Genomic DNA, 23,575 nt, shown 5'->3' with positions numbered 1-23,575 from the left:
TTGACAAATACGCACTTTTTAAATACTTTTTAAATAATTTTATAAAGGCAAGCAATGAAATAGATTAGCGTAATTAGGGCACCTGATGATGGCACTATGTTGCCGAAACATGTCGTGAAGTATCAGGTGAAATTGAGTGCACTACAAGACGGCAACTGTATACATATCATGGATTCCGAAATATGTTTTGAAATTGAATGAAATGAACTCATAGCACATGCAAGTGAAATGTGTCGGGTTATAATGCAGCTTTACTTCCAAATTCCTATTCGGATTGTTACCTGAGATTACTGATTTCTAAACCGTGTTCCATGAATCTTTGGGTTTCCACATCCGTTTGCTTGGGATTCCATGAATAAATCTGTGCAGTAGCAGACAGAAAGTTGTAAAGATATGGGCTCGATTTAACTCACTTGTGGTCCACTTCTATGCTGAAAATTTTGCAACATTTATTTAGAAATCTTTGATTTCATATTTGTATTTTGAAAAGACAAAATACCATGACTAGGTTAAACAGATGGTTTGAAAGGAGAGATTATGAAGACCTCAAAAGTAAGATATTTTTTACCACAATCTATTTTTTGTTGTTTTGTGTGTCCTTTAAGTTGTAGGAACTGTGTAGTGGTGGTTTTGTCTTCTCTGAGTACACCCATATGAATAATGATTTTTGGTTGGCAGTGCACCAAGTGCAGTGTATGGTGAGTCGTTGGCTAGAGACAGTACTCCAGTGATGTCTGTTGTATTATGAGCAGTTAGCAACCTGGTGTACAGATTTCCACCATCAGTAATGTAATGGTTGTACTGCTGCTTACATTATTGTATGTGTTAACAAAACACAGGACCAGTAGGTGTAGCTGCTGCTGCTGCTATTGTCTCTGCCAAAAAAAGGAAACGCCCTCACTCATTTGAGACTAACCCGTCCATTAGGAAACGTCAACAGAACAGGCTGCTTAGGAAATTAAGAGTAAGTACATCAGAGTGTTTTAATAAATTACTGCTTGAAGAACCTGTTTTGTACTTTTCATTTATGTGTTTTTGTGTTCTATAACAGGAAGTATTTATTTCTCACTGTCATGGTTGTATTAAGAATGTATGGTAAGTTAATTTCTTATTTCTTATATAATGGCTGTGTGAGGAAGTTCCCAGACTAGGTCACTCAAGTACTCAATTTTGGCTGCCATCTTTTTCAAAATAGTCTCCATGGAAATGTATACAGCAATCCCTTTGTTTTTTTCCATGCTTCAAAAGCACTGTGGAGGTCATTTTCCTTAATGCTCTCGAGTACCACTTGTGATTCCCTCTAGATGTCAGACGCTTTCAAAACGTTCCTTAAGTTTCATTTTCAGTTTGGGAAACAAAGCGAAATCACAGGGGGCTAAGTCTGGCGAGTAGGGAGGATGGGGAACAGTAACCATGTTGTAAGATTTGAGGTTTTCACAGCGATGACTATGAGGAATGCCATGTTCTGGGATGTGGCACCAACTCTGTGGTTTTTAGGGATGTGTGGGTGGGTACGTCGTGATGAAGGGGCAATGCGGCACATGTTCAAATTTTCTGTTAAGATCTCCTGGCAAACTCCATAACTGATCTCAGTGGTGTCTGCAAGTACACGGATTGTTCGATGATGGTCTTCATTGATGAGTTCTCAAATCTTTTCAACATTCTGTTGTTTTACTTGTGCATGGTCACTGTGAACATTAGTCATCTTCAGCTGACACTTGACCAGCCTTGAAACGTGAATGCCATTCAAAAACCGCTGTCCATCTTAAAGAACGTTCTCCAAAAGCCTAACAAAGCATTTCAAGGGTTTCGCACAAAACTTGATGCAGACACATTGCTAGATTTTGCCATCTATCGCAGACAAAAGGAAACATGAAGTCAAAAAGCACTCATATAAAAACAGTGGGTGTTCACAGCGTGATGTCAGATTGCAGACTGATGCAGTAGGCTTCCAGAAGTGTAACCTTGTCCTCCCCTCTCATATTATTTCACCACAGTTAGAACAATAATAGTCCGGACACTTTCCGATACCATCTCATAGTATACAGTTTCATATTGTGGTATGTTCACTGATTAACCAAAGATGAATGTCTCCAGCCAAGAATATATGAGCGTATGTCCATGACAGCCAATATGAGTCAGGATAGCACTGTTGATATAGCGTCTGGCTATGGGCTGGATGGCCGAGGGATTGGAGTTCCGAGTCCCTATAGGGAAAGATTTTTCTCCTCACCTCATTGTCCACACCGGTTCTGGAGCCTACCCAGCTTCCTGTCCGGTGGGTACCAGAGGTTCTTTCCCTGGGGTGTGAAGCTGACCACTCACCCCCATCTAGTGCTGAGGTCAAGAATACATCCACTTCCCCATACATCACAAAATTAGTTAAGAACAGGGAAAACTTTGCTTTACTTACCCCCATGACAACCAGTGGAGAACCAGAGAATGTATTTGCCTCACTTTCATTTATTGCCTGTTCATTTGTGTGTTAAAAAGTAAAATAATTATATTGTGTAGTATGTAGATGTGTTATTTCTTATATAATTTTTCCTTGGTGTCATGTCTGTGTGTGAGCCAGCTAATAACTTCCGAACCAAGTGGCATATTTTAAATTTGATGTGAATATCATGTTAGACCTCATCCTACCTTTTTACTTTACTTTCTGCTACCAAAATGACAGCCATGAACACAGATGGAGGTGAGAGTAGCACTACTTATTATTGGACCCTCAAATGTTGTATGGCGATTGCAGATTCTGAATGAAATAGCTTTGAAATTATATTGGGCACTCTGACATAGCCAGGAGGTACGTTAGTGGAAATTATGCGTAGAAGTGGATCACTGCTTTCTATACTTGTTAATTTATAGTTTATGATATCATTACCACATAATTAGTGCATTTGGTGGAAAGCAGGTAATGTTGGATCTTCCCAGAACTTCTGGTTTTGTTAATAAATTAAGGAAATCTGGTAATTTTAGATGCAATTAAGGTGTATTTTTTCAGCTCATTGAAATAATGTTCTGTAAGTTAACATGACTCACTTCTCTGTTTTTAGCAAACAATTGATGAATTTGCAACTCGGGTCGGGCAGCAGGCTGTAGTTGTTGTGGCAACACCAGGGAAACTACAGAACAGTTTCAAAGTTTTTGGTGCAAAACCTCTGGAAGATGTGGTAAGATTATTTTTTTAAATAATGCACCACTGATGTTTCGTGAATGAGATTTATGGGACATGTAGGATGCATGAGAAAAATGGAAAAGGCTTCCAAAATTTTTGCCAGAAAACTCAAGAAGTGAACACTTGGGATAAGTAGCTGTGGATTCGACCATAATTATTAGAGTAATAGGGCATGGGAATTTGGACAGGAATCAGTTTGCTGAGGATAAGGTTCAGTGGCAGGCTTTTGTAATGATGGTAATGAAATTTTTAAGTTCCATAAATCCTTTATAATTAAGGAAAGAAAATCAGTGTCTAATTTTAGAGTGAGAAATCACAGGCAATTCTAATTTAATGTTAAGCAATAATAAGTAAAGTTGTCCCTGTGCTTAACTAATTAAGCCCTGCGCCATGAAGATGTATGTGAGACTGAGTATATAGACCCACATCTTCTTGACATCAACACTAGTTGTAGGTGAGTGGACGTTAAGCAATAATATGCGCCCCAAATACCACTAAGATGGTAATGATGATAGTTGGAATTATTGTCTTCTGCAGCAGAAAAGCAGAAGTAAAATAAAAATTGAGCACACTGAAGTTTACAGTTCTCTGTTTTGTAAAGGTGAAAAATATCCGCTCAGTGATAATGGAAGAACTGGAAAATGCCTTGGCACAACAAGCACCCCCACCGGTTCAGGATGATCCATCACTATATGAGTTGCCACCTCTTATCATCGATGGCATACCGACGCCAGTAGAGAAGATGACCCAGGCCCAACTCAGAGCCTTTATACCATTAATGCTCAAGTATTCAACGGGGAGAGGAAAGCCTGGATGGGGACGGGAATCCACCCGACCACCATGGTGGCCAAAAGAATTACCATGGGCAAATGTAAGAATGGATGCTCGCTCTGAAGAGGAGAAGCAGAAGGTAATTAATATTCTATAGGCATTAGTGTGTTTTAAAAATTTCATAGAGCTTGTAAGATACGAAGTTTTCACGGTGGTGACTATGAAGAATGCCATCCTTCTGGGATGTTGCGCCACATAGCTCTTGTGTGAACCGGCGTTTCAGGGGAATGTATCGCCTCCGTCTTCAGGGTAGAAAAATCTGTGAGCGAGGAACCAGTGTGAGTAGGTGGCTGCAGAGCTTGAATGTGCCCTCATTGGGCTGTTTGTCTGCAATTCCAGCCTGATGTGCCCAGTAATCTATTCGGAAGTCATCTTTTTTTTCCTTGTTCCAGTGCGTTTATGTCTGATCATTCATTTTGGAGTCTTCTCTCTTTTGCGCCAATGTATTTTCAACAATAATGGTAAAACATTTGGGTTTTGCTTCATGTAATGAAGTGATGAACATGGTAACTAAATATTCATGAGACTGAAGTTTAATTAATATTTTACGTTTTTCTGCGTTATATAGACAAAGTATGGTGTAAACACTTGTAATTGATCTTGAATGCTTATGAAGCTTTTTCTGTGAATTCTCGAATCCAGAATGTAAATTTACTGTTACATTTTTATTGTTGTAGCTCAGTTCTGTCACAACTATTTCGCTTTCAGTTACACTTACATTAATTGGTAGTCACTAATTTTCCCCAAAAAGTCTTTCAGATGTAGTGTTTAGCCTTTGCATTTTGTTGTGTTGAAAGTCACTGCTGTTCATCAGCCCAACACACTACAGTCATGGGTAATGTCTCAGTAATTTCACTAAAATCATGACATGTTTTGATCAATTAATGGTTATTTATAAGTACCTGTGAAAAGGGCCACCTTATGGCGATAATTAGTTGATCAAACATGTTGTGGCTTTAGTAAACTAAACAGCTAATAGTTATTGAGGCGCTGTCTGTGAATGTTGTGTGGACAATTGATGAACAGTAAAATTTCAGATGTAGACTTCACTATAACTGAAATTAACTTAGACTAGAATATACATTAGCTTGTACCAAATGTCCAGGCTGATTGGACATGGATTTTAATGTTGGCAACTTCTTACAAAAGTGCTGTTCCTCTTGCTGAGAAAAATGCCGCTGTGCAGCCGAAACTGCTAGCACACATTGCTTACTTCTTTCGTTAATTATGAATCAAACATAGTAAGTAATAATACACTCACCATCATAGAAGATGTTCAAAATGTCTGCTCTCTGCTGTGAGACATGTCAGAATTCTTTTAAACAGATTTGTGGGAAACTTGTCACAATTCACATTGCTGAATGTTGTAAATTCCTACATGAATATTCTGTGTTAGAGCCCCAAGGTCATATGGATTGTTGGCATGCACAACACCTTTGAGTTTTCCCCACAAATAAAAATCACAGGAGTTTATATCTGGGGATCTAGGGGGCCACAAACCCTTGCTAATAATTCTGTCCTCCCTATTTAGTTACCCAAACACACTGGGTAATGCTCTGATAGTTTTGTTAGCTGCATTTGGAGTCATGCCCTCTTGCATAAAATAACCGAATCTTTCTTCTGCAGGTGACAAATTAACGAAAAATGGATCGAGTATTTCATTAATATATCGCTGAGCCTCAAGAGTTCCTTCGTAAAATATCAGTCCAGTGATATGGTTTGTGCTAATCACGCACCATATGCCTATATTTTGCTCTTAAAGCGGAAGTTGAATTAGGGCATGAGCATTTTCACTACTCAAATATGTGTTGTTTTGCGAGTTAGCTTATACCAAGAGATTAAAATCAGCCTCACATTTGAAAAATGTCAGCCTAGGATCAATAAGTCCGTCATGCACATGATTGATAAACCAATTACAAAATCTCAGTAATGTTATATGGACGAATATGCAGCAGTTCAGTTGCTTTCCATGCACTGCCTACAGAAACACTACTTTGTTGTGCTAGTCACTGCAAAGATTTTTGAAGAGAATGTCATCAAGTTTTTGCTCAATTAAAACACAATTTTTTAACGGCTTTCTATCAGTTAAAATACCATGAGTTCGAACTTTCTTCACTAATTTGGAAATTGTATTTCTAGATGGACATGTTTCAGGAAATTTATCTTAAAATTTTCTCCTGCACGATTTGTATTGAGTTTTTTTTTTTACATAACAATCATAAATTAAAACTCTTTGTTCTGAATTATATCTCACACGAGCCATAGAGACACAGAACAGCGAACTATGCAAAGAAACTTGTGTAACACTCGCTCACTGATCAGATGATTACCGAATGAATGGCCTTAAATTTTTGGCATCTGCATGCATGTCTGGTAAGCCTCCACAATGAACATGGGGTACTTCAAGGACTGTCTCACTTCATTATGTACTTAATTCTGATAATACTCCAAGATATATCCTTTATAGGGTTTCCACTGTTTAACGAAACTGTTTTTTGGAAAATATTCTGTTTAATAGGACTGTACATTAGTGTGCTTGGCAATGAATATTTATATGTGAGATTCAGTGCCGTAACTTGCAGATCTCGTGGACTCATGCACTCCGACAAATTGTTATAAACTGCTACAAGTACCACGGGAGAGAAGATCTGCTCCCAGCTTTCAGTGAAGAAGACGAGAAAGCGAACGCAGCAGCTGCCGCAAACGCAGGAGTGACGGGAGGAAGTGGTGGAACAGGGACTGCGGGAGGTGGAAGTGGCGGGGGAGGATCCAGCGGAAGCGGTAGTGGATGCAGCAATAGCACGGTGGGCACGGTGCTAAAATTACACAGCCACAAACTTCAGACCGTGACACATGGCCCAGGTGCAGGTGGCAGTGGGGGGGCAGGAGGCAGTATCGCCACCGCACAACTTTCCACCACCTCTCCCATTACTGCCACTACGGCACAGGTTTGCCGATATATGATGGAACATTGTTTTATTATTATTATTTTGTATATTTTTATATTTTTTTTTACAAATCAATGGCAGTTATTTGAATGGTGGTGATATACAACAGCAGTTCACTGTCACTGAATTGAGTGTCTTGTGTTCTGTCCCATACCTTCCTTTAATTCCAGTCAGAAGCACTAGAAACACTGTCATATTACACTCGTTCAGAAGCGTCCAATTTCTTTTCTTTTGGAGTGCAGTTGGCACAGAAATAACATATCTGGCACGTGTATTCAGGAGGCGCAGGATTCTGATCTTGTCCAGTGAACCAACTATCCAGATAATTAGGACATACCTGCCAGTTTATCTTACATAATTACAGCATAACCTCTGTAGTTGACATTGTGTAATTGAATTAATTAAGTATCTGAATAAATTAGTAATCTTCTAGTATAACTTTGTCACCAGTAGTCGTTTGGGGGTTGGATGAAAGAATACAAATGATTTCAAGTGGATAATGCTGTTTTATTTCTACCACCAGTGTTCTGTTATTTTCTGTTGTGGCTGTGTGTAATGTGATGTGTTGTGGTGGTGTAATTATGTTTTTTTTTTGTAAACAATTTGAAAATACTATTTATTCCTCATCTAGATTATTCTAGAATTCCACTAAGAAAATCAAATAGATCCTTCTCACATTTTTATATATGAATTGTTGATATGATTGTTTCCCTCATATTGAATCTTGAGTAAATTTCTTTGTTGGAGGATATTAGTGCCCAACCTGTTGTTACTCTGCAGAAATTACCTGTCTCTTTAAATAATTCAGTGCTGCAAGCAAGATATCTGTGCCCAAGGAAAGAGGAAGAGATTGTTAGTATCAGATGTCTTTCACTTTGCTTTCTTAATGTGTCAGTATGTGAATTACATGCAGTACAAAACTAAACTGAAAACATTGGCCAGATCAGATCATGGCAGACCCAGCAGAAACTGTCCATTTGGCTCATTGCATTCATTGTCAGGGAAACAGTTTGCTTGTTTTTACTGTATTCCAAATATGACAGATCTCACATTAAAAGTCAGAGTGATAATATGCATTAAATTGATATATGAAACTTTGTACATGTGTGAGAAATATACAAATGAAGCTTAAGGGACAATATTACTGCTGACACCTGAATTTACTGCAAATTAAACATTACTGGCTTCTTGGATTTTGACACTGTGTAGTCTTGTGGGAAGGTACCGACAGTTTGGATGAACCTGTTGCCTCCACATTCAAGGTAGAAGAATAAAGCAAAAAAAAAAAGAGAGAGAGAGAGAAAGGAAAAATGGTAAAGCTTTCCCTGTAACAGGCTGTGGAGGCCCATAGGGTTGTGAGACGTCAAGGCTCTCAGTTTTCTAGCCAGTCGGCTCACAGATGGCGGTGAGGTTGTCAGCCTTACACGCCACCTGCCCTTTACTGCCAGGGAGATCTCTGGTACTCATTTCTGTTAGAGGCTGAATCGACCCCAGGGCCATAGTGCAGCTGGAAGGATTAGGTCAGTTGAAAGATCCAGTGACCTCATCAGGAATCGGACCTGCAACCTTCTGGCTTGTAAAGTGATTGGGAGAAGGAGGGTACAGATATGCAGGAAAGAAAGTAAAAAATAGGGCTGTGAGCAGGCTAGTGGGAGACATTGGCCCCTGAAAGGATGTGGCCCAAACAAGCGAGAGGAACAGAGGTGAAGAAAAATGATTTGGGAGGAGAAGAGTGGGCTGTAATTACTCTTCTACCTTGAAGAATGTGATGATTCAAGTACAGATTGGTTCTGCAGTAATTTTCAGTCCCAAAACATTGCCTCCCATCTTTAAGTTGCTCATATTTTCATGTGAATGTGTGATAATTGTAGATCCATTTGGTTCAGGATAGATACCAGTGGCAGGCTCTTGTGAAAATGGTAATGAACCTTGTGGTATCATAAAACGTTGAGTTCCTTGAGTGGCTGCATGACTGTTAGCTTCTCAAGGATGACTTTGCAATTAATATGGTACTTAAAAAAGTATCTAAAGATCCAACAGTTTTGTTTTTGCAATACTTCCTTTTTCCTGTCAGAAGTAATGTGAGTTTTAACGATAGAGGAATCTTGTAGGCGTAGGTTACCATCAGAAGGGAGCCATCTTTTCTTTGGAAAATATTTGCTTTTATTAGGGGTGCACACTCCATACATACATGGAGATAGCTTTGACTGTGATGTGATAGGCAGTTCTTGTGGCATGCTTCAATATTGTTGTACAGGTAACTTGCTTGTTGTGCCTGATGTCTTAAAATTGTTACTACATTATCAAATGAGTCCCTGCTCTTCTGTATTATAAGCTGGTAATACAGTTAATATATTTAAATGTGTAAAGGAAAATGAGCACATGAGGGAATAAGGAAGGATTGCCATGGTAATGGAAAGAGCTAATTATAAGAAATGGTGCAGTAATGTTACACACACTTTCTCATACAGAGGACATACCATTATTTTCGTGAAGATCAAACTGTGCAGTTTTATTTAGAAAGATGGTCTCCATAAATGATTAAAATTTGATCAAAATCACATTTTTTCAAGAAAAGTGTGAGTGCATATTTACTTTTATAAAGGGCTCCAGTTTTTGGAGCTTGAATGCTTATATCCATAGTGCACTAACGCTCTGCAGTATCGATTATGAATAAAATCTGCCCAGTCATTCAGGCATTAGCAACGTGCACATGCAGACAGACAGCATACCAGAAAGCACTATTTTTGTTAGGGGTGCTGAAAACATGTAGGTGTGTCAGAATGTTGATAAGTTTTTTTTTTCTGCATAGTCACACTAGTTCTCATATACGAGTATACTACACACATGAGAAAGTAAAGAAGGGTTTAGAACTAACTACAGCAGTTATTGAAAATATCGCTTATCAACTACGTGTGTACAAAATTTTGTACCAATATTCATCTTAACTCCATATATACACAGACAATTGTTGGGGATAATCCGTGTGGATTGAAATGTAACAGATCAGCCACTGAACAGATATTCTGTATTTATCAGAAGCAGTAATGGGAGTAGAATAGGACAGTACATGAGCTATAGCCTTCAAGGGAGTCGATAATTTGGTTTGAAAAATATTATACAACATTTTCATAGAATTTTATATGCCTGTGAAACTAGTCAGGTTAATTAAAATGTTTTTAAACAAGACCTGTAGTAAAATTTATATGGGTATTCATTTGACTAATGTATTTCCTATTTAGAATGGTCTGAAACAAGGAGATTCTCTGTAGTGGCTACGGGTAAACATTTGACTAATGTATTTTTTATTTAGAATGGTCTGAAACAAGGAGATTCTCTGTAGTGGTTTCTTTTAAACTTTGCTTTAGGATATGCTGTCAGAAATGTTCAAAAAACCAGGAGGGACTGGAATTGAATGAGACACATTAGTTTTGTCTGTCACACTAAGGGAAAAACGTAGATGGCGGGGGCATGAGTACAGGATGCTGAAAGGAATATTTGGACCTAGGGGGTAGGATGTGGGAAGAAGATGGAGAAATTGAATTTCTGGTGTTTAATTTTTGGTTTTGATAATTGATCATTAGGTGACAGCGCAGTATGCTCCAACTGTGCTTCAGACTATCAGTAATCCAGATGGTACAGTGTCAATAATCCAGGTTGACCCCAGCAATCCTATTATCACACTACCAGATGGCACCACAGCACAAGTCCAAGGAGTGGCAACTGTAAGTTTAGTCAGTATACAAGTACTTAGAGTAATCTTGTTTATATCAGTGAGTAACACAGGACTGAGCAGTCTGTTTGCACAGAACAGACTGGTGTCAAAAGGGATACAGTGTTTGGTTGGTGAGTTGTAAACCTCACAGATATGTGCAAAATTAGGTACAGTAAAGTGTTCATATAGTTAATGTAAAAATAACTGTACTTTAAATTTACAGAATATTTTTTGTCATCTGCCTTCTCTATAAGCTCATGGTAGGAAATTCGTAGTTAACGATTGTCTTAACAAGAATCGCATATTGAGGGTGGCAACATCCTTTATTCTCCACAATCGATCTTACAAATGGAAGGTCTTCGTATAGTAATTATCATGCCAGATTATTTCCAGTTATGTGAGAACACAGGATGAATATGAATATGAAAATTACAGTCTCCTGGGATGTGACACTCTGTATTTTGATAGATACGTACCAGTTTTTTAGAGGAACCTGCTGTTTCCATCTTTAGGGTGTTCAGGTTCCTCTAAAATATTTGTGCTTGTCAAACTACATAGTGTCAGACCACAGAAGACCAGTTATTCATGTTCCTAATCTTGCTGAATCTGGAATTTAGATTCATACATCTCAAGGAGCTGATGGCACACCTACGGTTCATGCTGTGCAGGCACTTGCTGAAGTTGCGACTGCGCAGAGTGATGGTTTGGCTGTTGACCTGAACAATGTTACTGAGGCCACCCTAAACCAGGATGGACAACTCATCCTTACAGGCGAGGATGGCCATGGTATGTTATATTGGATGATGAGAAGAGAGAACATGTTCGTATAAATCTTGCTTTCTGTTTTAATTTAGAAGAGTGTAAGGGATATTTAACACTTTGCGGACCGGTGGCATATTTTTATGCCCAGCGCTTTTAAACGTGGTGGACCGGTGGCATATTATTACGATTTAAGACATGTTGTGTTGAAACACACTATACCTTGCACTGGCCCCAGGCAGACGCATGACTGGTGCATGATAGACCTCTTGAATGTTTGTTTCGTAGTCAGTAACATGACCCCGCTGTTTATGACCCAACTGTTTTCCTTTCCCACTCCAAAAGAAAATGCCTTTGTTCATCTTCCAGCTGCATGCACCAGGCAGGAAGTTACTGATGAAAAATGGATCAAGATCGGAAGAGGTTGAGGTCCAAGCATTTTCTCGGAGAACAAGAAATATTTGACTTGTTCTCCGATGAGCTATCTGATGTCCCTTGTTAGTCTGCTAGTGATAGCGACTCACAATCTGATAGTGAGTGTGGCAGGAGCAAACAAAAAATTGTGGCCACAGACAGCGAAGGTGAAAGTGAAAGTGACAGTAGCTCCGACGAAAGTGTGGGTAGCAACACTGCGGGGACAGCCACATGGGGAAGAGTAGACAAAACGCATGCTTTGGGACAGTTTACTAGAAATCCAGGGGTGAAGCAAATTCAGCCGGACCCAACGCAAGTGTCTGAAGTAGCGGAACTGTTTTTTGGAGACAGTTTCTTTGACATGCTATGTCAGGAAACTAACAGATACTATCTCCAACACCATGAACATTATGACAGAAGTTATAAGGCGCTGAAGTGGGTGGATGTCACTTCAGTGCAGCGTGTTTGCGCAGTACACAACAAAAGGAGTATGACTGTCTACATGTGCAAGTTCTTTGTAATGCCACACAAGGGAATGTTTCCAGAAATATCACCCTCTCAAGCACTTCTAGGAGCATTGGTAAGTGTTCTCCAAAAATTTTAGTTCATAAAATTAATTAGGAGATTTTATATTAATTTTTAAAGTGAACAGTGCACAAGTTAGGATAGTAGGTTTAAAAATGCCGGTCCCCAGGGTGATTTAAATATTTAAATTGCCGGTCCGCGAAGTGTTAAGATTATTGTAGTGCCTTGTCTCTTCTGTAAACATCGTTCTGTAACGTTGTAGGAGTCTACAGTTCATGGTGGTCATTTGTTGTTGTTGTTGTTGTTGTTATTATTATTATTATTATTATTATTATTATTGGAGGGGGTGGGTTTCCCCATGCACCACGACCAGTGGTCTATTGTATGTCCCCCTGTGATATTCTACCAGTCTCTATACCCTACCGGTATTGGTGCGTGCCATCAGTCCCGACTCAGCCAGCGAGTTCGGCCTCTACTGGCTCAGTGGTATCTAGATGCTTCCCCCATCTACCAGAGGCGTTAGAGACTATTGTTGGGCGGGAAATGTCCTTACAAATTTGGCTCAGTTGTCTCCTTGAGAAATGAGGTTCTTTTACGTGCCGTAAAGCTACGACACGGGACCCACGGCTTAAAGTCCCTCCTGGAGGACTTGTTCCCTGAATTTTTCCGCCCTTAAAAATTCAATGACCTCCGCTGGGTTTGAACCTGCGTACCTTGAGTCATGAGGTGGGAACGTTACCCCTAGACTATGGAGGCCGCTGGTCATCTGTTACTTCAGCTTAGCATTTTTTTTTAGTGGAGAGCAGTCTTGCAATCCAGATTTCATCTTTGCCTTGCAGATTTTAACACATCTTGTAATACTGCTTCTTGGTTAATTGTGCTCATCCATTGCCTGGGTTGGCTCAAACTAGGCTGATTTGTTACAGTATTTTGATTTCCTGCAGCATATGCCTTTCAATTATTAAGAATCATTTCCATGTAGTACAAACTTACAGAATTTTAAATATGCATTGGCTTCCCTTTTGACTGTTAAATTCTGTAGCAGCCATCTTTTCATCATAGGAATATAACCTTTTGAGTATAGAGGATATGAACACAGGGCCACTGAAAGATCAAAAAAGTGCTGATCCTACTACATTTCTTTGTGCAGGTTATCCAGTGTCAGTATCTGGTATGATCACAGTCCCAGTATCGGCATCGATGTACCAAACTGTTGTTGCTAACCTTCAACAAATACATACACAAGGTGATGGCAGCATACAGGTGAGAACTGTGTTACAACTTTACATGAAGGCAGGATGCAGGAAAGCATATTCTGGTTTAAACCGAAGACTGAATTCTGTAGGAAGAGTTTGATTGTTGGCAGTGCGATATAGGAGAAGCTATTTGAATGTTTTTTTGTAGTTTCTTACAATCCTGATCACTTCATCTCATGTAACAATTGGTGTGAGTTCTAGTTTTTGCAGTAGAGGTACAGCTGATTAGTTGTCTAGATGCTCACTTTTTGTTCAGACATAAGGGGAGTGTATGAAGAGATGTTGCATATTTTTATTGGATATGTGAGGGTATTGAATGTATTACTGTACATTATATAGCAGGTCAGATGTTTTACATTAATAAAAAACTTCACTGTCAAATTAAATTATTCCATCTTCCTATTATAGCATTGCCTTATAGTGAAAATTGTAGTTTTGTAGGTTCTTGATGCCTAGGATATCTTGGGGGAGAACTGTGATCTACCCTCAACTTTGCATTCCATTGGTATGATTAAGATGAAAAATTTTATAGGGCACTTCAGGCTGAAGTAGTATAACTTTGGTGGAAGTTAAGCATTTATATTGTCATGTGTTAGTGACTAGACACGGGAATTGGATTAATAATTGGGTGTATTGAATGTTTATAAATGCAAGTAATCATAACAGTCAGGCTGTTCTGCACAGTACAAATAATTAGCATACACTAAATCTTCCCAATCTGCTGTGTTTTGATGTGTCATTGCTTGGTAACAGCTTTTAACAATTAAGGTTCCATTGATTCCATACTCACATCCTTGCTGGATGGCAACTGGATCACAGCCATATGGCCATGACTGTCGACTCCCTGGTTGTTTCTTGGGGTGGGGTGAGATTGAGTCCAATTTGTACAGTGGCCAAAATTTGTCCTATTGTAACAGCCCCAGATGATGATGATGTTGAATATGGAGCAGTTTGTGGAATGAGAATTGGCAGGGGAAACCGAAGTACTTGGAGAAAACCTGCCCCTATGTCAATTTGTCCGCCACAAATCACACATCACCTGACCTGGGCTCGAACCCAAGCCACTGTGGTGGAAAGCAGGCAACTAACTGAATGAACTATGACATGGCCTCGACCCCCTGCCCTCATTATAGAACCTTGGTAGGAACTGCACAGACAACACCATTTCCCACATCTCCTGTGTTGTTGCATGTTGACTCTCCAACAATGCTTCAAGTGTTAGGTGTTCATTGCTGCAGAAGCATGTTTGGTTGTCATTGCCTAGCAGTGGCTGCCTCTTCTAGCTTTCATGTCACATTATGTATTTTTCACATCTCCCAGAGAGCTGTATGGTGATGTTTGTCTGGGTAAAGATATTTATAATTTCTAGAATGTATGCCACTAGTTATTTACCAGGAAAAAATATTTCTTAAGTCTCATATGAAATGTAAGCTTGCTTTGTTCTGGCGTATCTCAGGGAGAAGATCGCCTGTTCCAGGTGGTGACGCCCATGGTACAAGTCCCTAAAGTGGAACCAACGAACGGTTCAGAGACTGTAGACACCATTACAGTCACACCCCAGTTGATGGGAGCCACACATCAGGTTGTAGCAATGAGCAACGAGCCGCAAGTACTTCAAGTGCTGTCGCTTAAAGATGCAGTCCTAGCAAAACCTATTGTGACCTCAGCAGGAGAGGTGAAGGAGGAGGTAGCGGCTGTCTCATCGGACCAATAGGGATGCAAATTTGTGTGAATGTGTGTGCATGTGTGCGAGTGTGTTCGTGAGAGAGAAAGTCAAGTGGATTTATGTCTGTTTTGTGCTGCAAGATGAACTTGTGTACCTGTATGCTTCATTCGTTTTCCTTTCTGAAAGGAAAGAAATCGTCTGGCTTTTACAGTGGGTAATAAATATACAAAGAATTAAATTGACAAAAATGATTTTAATATTACAGTCATCTTATAAACAGTTCGCATGTAATCAATAGTGTCTAAGAGCGCTACTATATTGATTAGTTTCCGATGTATTTAAATTTTTTATTTTTTGTATTATCATCACTTCAGAATTAATCATGATCAGTAGAACTTTGATAAGTCCATAAAATGTTGTGATTAAGCATAACCACAATTTCTGAACTAAACTACAAAATTGACACATGAAGAGCAGTTTTGTAGCTGAGAGAACCTTAGTAACAGCTGTTGCATTGCCTGAAACAGTAGAATAAATTGTATTTCAGTAACAATCTGAATTTTCGCCATTTTTGTTACACTACAAAAGGATATAGTTTCTTGATTGTTACAAGGTATTGATTCGTAGTGTGTGTGAAAAGTAATACAACTGAAGAGCTTGTGAGTGCTTTCATTTATCTTCACTTTTCCTATGTTTGTTACAAAATGTTAAATGGTTGTTTGCCGTGTGTGTTACGTGTTTGTGCCCATTGTAATAGTCTTTGGTCCTTCCAGATGACAGAAATGGACAGTGTGAGATTATTAGTCCCAAAATCTCCTCCCTATGGTAAGAGTTTAAGAATCTCAGGATAGGAAAACTATTAAACAGACAGTAAACTTTAGTATATAAAGTTACCATGGTAAGAAGTATTTCAGGAATCTCTTCTCTGACCATTTTTCATGTATGATTGATTGCTAACAAACCAGGAAATTGAGGACACCAAAGTTATGTGTAAGTGATATATCTGTACATATTACAAAGAATTCTCAGTTCAGATGTTGTGGTTGGATTTCAGTTCTTAAATAGTAAGAAATATATAGTATTCATAAAGAACATAATCACTGCACAGTGCCATGGAAATGCTAGACATTCTTTTATTTACCTTTCAGTAATAAAAGAATTCAAGGTATTTTCAGGTAAAAGCCATACTTTTTATTATGAAAGGAATGATTAATTACTTTTCTGTAATTTTACTATACGGACGCGGCCAGTCAGACCCTTTGAATTTTAACAATTTGTTGGAAGCTGATTATTGTCCTCAAATTTTTAGTCATTTAAATAGTTCCTAAATGTAACATTTTTATACAGTGTTTAATATAAAAGAGCTGTAATGTTCGTGGTTTTTTGTTATATTAAGGAGAGCAGAAAAAATTTGAGTTAGAAGAATTCAATTTATATGTAGAAAAATTGTATGTGGTTTACTAGTTTATGTACAGAAGTGTGAAAAACATCATTTCTGCATATGATAGCACTATTCCTGTATTTGTTCAGGTTTACCACAGACATACAGTCTCTCACTGAACTTAAAGCGTACAAGAGTTCTGATTTTAGAGAACTGGCTGATATAAACATGAAAACAGTTCAGATATTTTGGACAGTGCTACCATGACATAACTTTCTTAGAATTGCCATTCATTGTCTTTTACTGTCACATATGGATGTGTAGGATTATAAGGAGAAATCTTGCTATGCTAGGAATGTACAAGGTCAAGCAAATAAGTTTTTAGACTAATTTTTAAAAATTTATTTTAAGAGCTGCAGATATTAGCAATCTAGAATTTTTCTAAGTAATCTCCCTCCAATTCTTCACAATCTTCCCAGCACTTTGGCCATTGTTCCAAGCAGTTTTTAAAATCCTGGACAGGAATGCCAATTTTTTTCCCCACAAATTTAATGTCCCCAGCGTCTAACAAATGCTTTCCTTTCAGCACACTCTTTAGTTTTACAAACAGAAGTCAGCTGCAACCAATTCAGGGGAGTATGTTGGATGAACCATGCAGAGATGCCTTTTCCTGCACTTGAAGTGAAAAATATGCTGGTACCTTGTTGTAAAGAATCAGTGAGCGATCTCTCCACGATTCTCCTTGTCTGCACCTCAGCATCAATAAGCCTTTTCGACACCTCCACATAGAATGTGTGATTAACAGTAGTCCCCTCAGGTACATATTCAAAGTGGATATACCCCTGATGTCGAGGAAGCAGATCAGTGTTGTTTTGATCTTGGACTTTTGACATCCATGGCTTTTTTGGCTTTGGAAATTCTTCAATCTCCACTCCCTAGACTCTCATTTGGCCAGTTGGAGATTTCTGCGGTTTAACACAAAATTTCATCACATTCACTCTGTGTTCCATCATATGCTCCATTTTCACATCTGGACAAAATTTACAGTGCACAGTGATCTAATGAGCTACTGTTCAATGAATACTGAATGCAGCTTATCCAGACTCTCCATGCTAGCTCTGTCTTCTTGTGTCACCTAACATTCCAAATTACGTTGCCAGATCACCCAGTGCAAAACTAAAAATGAGTCTTGAAACTTATTTGCATGTCCTTGTATAGTAGATGAGAAAGGACCTGACTGTGGGAGATAGCTTCTTGCATTTTGTCCAAACTGTGAGCTTTGTCAATGAATGGTTGAGGTATACCATACACTAGCATATTGTGAAGGTTTTGATTTGGGCAAAGTGTTACCTTACATCAGCGAGTCTATAGGCTGTTACTCTGTGCTGTTTCCTTTTCTCAGCTATCCAGTCTACTCGTACAGTGACAGTTGTGCTTAGATGTAAACCATAGAATCATTTTTAACATGTTGACTCTAGAGGGAATTCATCTACAAAAATTCATGAAAGAAGAAGAGAATGGAAGGTGGGCTCTAAGGAGAAATTGTAAAGTCCACTTTCCTGTTGCACAGCTTTCTAGTCCTACATATTGTGTGTTGCTGATGTTGTCTTTGTAATCCAGGATTGAAATGGAATGTAGAATGTGAGTTTGTGTTCTGAACTCTTGTACATTATCTTATGATTGAATCCCACTTTTGTCACATTTCTTTTAATGATTATTGGTTGAAAATGTTAATATGTTACAGATTATTATTATTATTATTATTATTATTATTATTATATTGCTATCACCACCACCACCACATTTTCTGGGAGAACATTAATTATATACATTTTCAGTGTACACTAGATTTGTCAGATACAGCATCAAAGTTCAATTCAGTCATTGTGTTTGTAATTGTTGACTCACAAAACAATATTTTGTACATAATTTATAGTTATGTGTATGCTCTGTCTCCATACCAAGATTCACATATATAGCTCCAGTGGTTCATTTGTTATTGTTGTCAGACTGGAAGTTAAAAAGAATGTTTTCCCATAACCATTATGTTGTTTTTCATTACTCCCAATCAAAAAAAAAACCTTAACAAAAAAGGCATTTTTCATTGATCTGTTACCATAAATCATTTTAGGCACTGATATTAAGTGACGTTCATGTTAGTCCCACACAAGTTCAGGTGTCTGCCATATTGATATTGATGTAGCAAATTGAAAAGCATGAGCTTGGTGTGGCTTCTTATGATGCAACCTTCATAACCCCCCCCCCCAATTAATAATCTAATAATACTACTTCTGTTTTCCCTAACAAAGGAAAGTAGAATAATAAGAAACACCAGACTCAAATATTTGTGTCCCAGACAGATTTGAAAATGTCATCTCAGTAGCCAGAATTGCCGCACTAACATATACAGTTGTGAGAGTCAACTTTCATTAATTTAACTGCTTTGCAAAACAGAGGTCTCGCATAATTTAAGTTTAAATGCGTAACATTAAAGATTAAATCAGAGGAATGTATTACTTCATAGTAAAGCTTGTTTTAAGATCTAAGATTTGGATCTTATGTGGGAACTGAGTGTTTGTAGTTATATGCTTTTTACTACTATGTTGAAGCAGTGACATGTAGGAGAATTCTTCTGAAGGAATATGCTTAGAGGTTGTCCTGCACCAAAGGAACAACCTGTTGATGTAAATGTTGTTTTTGGATGATTTGGGGTGGGTGTTTTATTATATGAAGCACTGTTAAGTTTAAGATTTATGTGATTGATTGCTTAATTTGTGTGGTAACTGAGAAGATAATCTTGGTTAGGAAACTGCTCCCAGCACAGATACTGTTCGGGCCTGAATTACTGTATATCATTTCCTAAGTCTAGAAAAGTAAGTGAACATGTAGTCTGATGTGCATACTTTCTGGGACTGCTTAACCACTGGGATCATGGGTTTGAATTCCTCTTGGGGCATGAGTAGATGTCTGTATTTTCTGTTACATTGGCCTGTGTAAGTAGAGGCCTTGCAATGGGCTGATACCCCTTCCAAGGTGCCCTAAGAATTATCTAGAAAGTATGCATAATTTCAGAAGTTAATTCTTAGTTGGAAGAAGCCAAAGGGCATATTTACAAAACCTAAATAAGTGCAGAAAAAGAACAGTTGGGTAGATCTTCTGGTTTGAAGAAAGCATCAACCCCTTTTCAGCAGTTTCATTTTAGTGTTGTAGACTTAAATGCCCTTTTGAATCAGTCCTGGTCCCTACAAATATATTGACAATAAAACTCAAAACAAGATGGCAATCTGTTTATTAACTTTGTGGCCTGTTCAAAGTTGTGAGATTCCGGAGTTGAAATTAGTTTCATATTGACTTCGGATGTGTTTCCAGCATTCAACAAATTGTTAAAATGAATCTGGCAGTGTGAAATATCTTGATACATATTAGTGAGATTGATCCAGGGCTAATGGATAATCTCATGAAGCAACCAAATAGCTCAGTTTTGAGTTGAGCACTACATACTGTGTATGGAAGAACAGTATATATGTTTTGCATTTATACTGAAGATTGAGTGTGTGACTGTTATTTTTCTGTCTTTACCAGATTTTTTCTTTGTGTCTTTATTTTCGCTTCATGTGATGATTGTGCCATAGAAAATACCGGTAGTATAACGACACTGGTCATGAAGATGTGGTGTGTTGCAGTTTGCAGTACGATGCCGTTCTTGTCGTCTGCATTCTGTGTCAAAGGCAGTATTTGGAACGTGGATTTCACAGGTCGTATGCTGTTTCTTCAGGGAACGGAATTAAACAAATCAGGTTCAGTTTTCACTGAAAATAGACTGAGTTTGTTATCTTTGTTTATAAATATGTAAGATGTGCAACATTTAAATTAACTGTAAGGTATTAATTGCCATTATGTTTGCAGGCTTCTTGTCATATTTGTCACTGTGCATTAACGATTGTGTCCAGTCAGCAAGATTTCTGTGGAAAATCTGCCTATTTACTTTAACTTGTAATCCTTCAAGGGGACCAGAATCTGTGAACACAGCATTACTTTGTGTTGTGGTCATGTTGTGTTGTATATCTTCAGTAAGTACACTGTGGACTTTGCTTTCATCTCCAACAGTTTATCCATAATGTACAGTTTTCATACTTTTTTTATATAACTTCACTATTTAAACTTATCTTTGAATGCATACATATGCAATATTTTGTTGACTTCTTAATAGATGATTTACAGTTTCCATTATGTAATTTAATTTCATGAATACCGCACAATCACTTTATAACATTTCTTTCTTATATTCCTGCCATAAAGTTTGAATAGATGTGTGTCATCCATTCAAATAGCCTGTGCCGACACTTTTGCCACTTCTGTCGCCCTTGTTAACTGTACAGAATTAGGATTTATGGTTTCCTTAACCCTTAGTGTGAGTATTTCCAAAGAATCAAAATTTACTGGCACATAACTTCAAAAGTTATACCTTGGTAATATTTCATACATTTGTAGTTTTTCTCTGGGTTGATACCTAATTTCATTTGCTGTTTATTAACCAGCTGGATTATTTGTACTGTGATTCCAAAGTTCTTGCATTTGATAATGCAGTCAGTTATAGTGTAATTAAATCATATGAAAATATCTGTCCTCTGTATAATGTGTAATATTAATTTCTGCATTTGTTTTCGGTGTGCTTGAATTATGTTAGGTTCATTTGAATTATGCTCATCTGTTATCATGTATCTTGTCACCTGGACACAGTCTAACTATGCAGAAATGGTTTAATTTTTGGCGCCTTTGGAAAATGAATATGAGGACTCTGAATTTCGCACGTCGCTGCGTGTGTTGTGTACAAAGTCTTTTAATTTATATTTGTTGAGTCAGTAGCACAGTCTGCTGCATGTGATGTGAAAGCAGATCAGTGCTAGGTTATTTATGGTGTCCTGTTCAGTGACGGAAGAAAAATCCTGTCGGTTATCTAAAGATAAGCAATCCCAGGCATGTGCAATTTATGAAAAAAATATACAGTTACGATATCAGAGCGATCTATGTGATCCCATTAGTGTAATTTTGTGTGTGCTTGTAAACCGTAAGAAAATTTGGAAAGATATCCAACTTAAAAAATGTTTTTTTTTTTTACTGTGGTAGAAGAACTAGTAAAAATTTTGTCATTTCTTGTTTGTTGAAATCAGTGTCAAGTTTAATATTTCACTGACTCTTAAATGTTTTCTGAAATCTAAGGAAAGAACATTTTTAAAACTTCTTACTCTGCCTTATATTGTGTTCAGATAATTTGTAATTTATATTTCAAAATGCTTCTGGCAGTTCGTATGTTTGTTTTTAAGCATATTGACATTGTTTTGCTGTAATCCATAGATGTATTATTATATTATGATACTGTTTGTATCCTCTACTTTTTGTTTGTACCAGTGGTGGGCTGTCACATAAGTGAGGGACTGTAACATTGAAATTTGTGTTAGGTGATCTTGTCTCCAACCAATTGAGAGAGCGCCACTGGTTTATACCATCACCAATACTGTTATATTTGACTGTTCACCATGTTGGTCAACAGTTAATTTTTAAAATATACAGCAAGGGTATCCCAAAATTGTTTTATTTAATTGATGTTAGAACTCCCTACATGTCAAGACAAGAAACTGCATGCTTAAACAAAGACTGCTGATAAAGGTTCTTTGAAGGTCAACTGACATTTCAGAGGAATGTGTTGCCTCCATCTTCAGGGTTGGAGCAAGAAACCAGCATGAAAGCAGGGGGCAAGCAGAGCTCTGGAGGCAAAATGTCACATTCAACTAGCTAAAAATGAGCAATAGCAACCTTGTAACTTGTAGCACTTTCAACATGCACCCCAGCAGTTAATTTTGATTGAAACTGTGTTTAGTGGCATCATAACTGAATTGCAGGCCATATTCTGCATGAACAGTTTCAGTAGTAGCAGTATTACATTTCAACAACTATGAAAGGGCTTCTCACTTCGTGCAGATTCTGGGAGGGAATCATAACTTACCGTTATCAGCCTCCATTAGAAGAAAAAGCCATTATGCATCATCCTATGAAGATGGAGAAGTTTAGCTGTAAAGATTGGTGAATTCTCAATCTTACCATGAAATGGTATCTACAGCTTTATATCTTGGAAGCCACCATGTGACATTCTACAACACAGTCTTTAAGTCTTTAACCACCATTGCAGCCTTGAATTAGATCCTTTTTAGGTGGTCCATTATATGGTGAAAAAACTGGCACGAGTGGAGTACATTGCAGTACTGTTTAGCGAGTTACTTAACTATCGGCAACTGATATGCAGGTTCACCCAGTATCTGGTTATCCAGATTTATGGAGGCTTCAAATGAAGCACTTCTCTGTAACTGCCCTTGGCTACAGTATTCTCAGGAATAAACATTTGTCATAAATACTTCCAACACAGCCTTCCCTTTTGAGTGATCCTGTCACATTTATGACTGTAGTGGTAGCAATTCTCATAAGCTCAAATTATAAATATGTTTATATAATACTCACTTGGAAAAAAGTGTATGGTAGCATGGAGTTAAGAGGGATCTTTTGTTTTCTTTAAATGTGACAGCTCAGTAATGATGATTGTAATACAAAATTGTACCATTTGTTGTCAGTTCATACGTCACTGAATAAATAAACCTACCGTAAGTATTTAGGCTCAATATATTCAGTCACAATGTTATCTCCCAATTTAATCCAACAGTTTGCTACTGACCAATTAACTATTAATAGTACAGCAGTTATGTTTCCTGCAGATCAAAGCCAATGTAGAATGGGAGTACACTTCCAGCAGTAGCTTGGAACTACGGAACTTTAAAAATATGAAAGGGAATTTCCATCAGTTTCAGTCACTACTTTGCATCCCACTTTGACTGATGACTGGCAGTCTCCAATAG

The 23,575-nt window shown here is 37.9% G+C and overlaps 1 protein-coding gene across 12 annotated transcripts in view; it reads left to right on the top strand.

Annotated features, from left to right (window-relative positions):
* Positions 1–21,657, top strand: part of LOC111863583 (DNA-binding protein Ewg) — a 28,235-nt gene extending 6,578 nt beyond the window's left edge. For 5 of the 12 annotated variants that reach the window (XM_023850030.2, XM_023850031.2, XM_023850033.2 and 2 more), the window contains 8 exons: positions 840–964; positions 3,054–3,170; positions 3,777–4,085; positions 6,574–6,954; positions 10,539–10,679; positions 11,287–11,455; positions 13,518–13,630; positions 15,080–21,657. In XM_023850030.2, coding sequence (XP_023705798.1) covers positions 840–964; positions 3,054–3,170; positions 3,777–4,085; positions 6,574–6,954; positions 10,539–10,679; positions 11,287–11,455; positions 13,518–13,630; positions 15,080–15,337 — 1,613 coding nt within the window. In that variant the 3' untranslated portion in view covers positions 15,338–21,657. The remainder of the gene's footprint in view (positions 1–839; positions 965–3,053; positions 3,171–3,776; positions 4,086–6,573; positions 6,955–10,538; positions 10,680–11,286; positions 11,456–13,517; positions 13,631–15,079) is intronic. The other 7 variants (XM_033751122.1, XM_033751121.1, XM_023850036.2 and 4 more) reach the window with 5 other exon arrangements.
* Positions 21,658–23,575: the final 1,918 nt, after the last annotated feature.

Source organism: Cryptotermes secundus, unplaced genomic scaffold (genome assembly GCF_002891405.2).
Source record: "Cryptotermes secundus unplaced genomic scaffold, Csec_1.0 scaffold57, whole genome shotgun sequence".
In the NCBI taxonomy this organism is placed as follows: Eukaryota; Metazoa; Arthropoda; class Insecta; order Blattodea; family Kalotermitidae; genus Cryptotermes; species Cryptotermes secundus.
The sequence above is the reverse complement of the archived record's forward strand: the minus strand, read 5'-3'. Positions and strand labels throughout refer to the sequence as shown.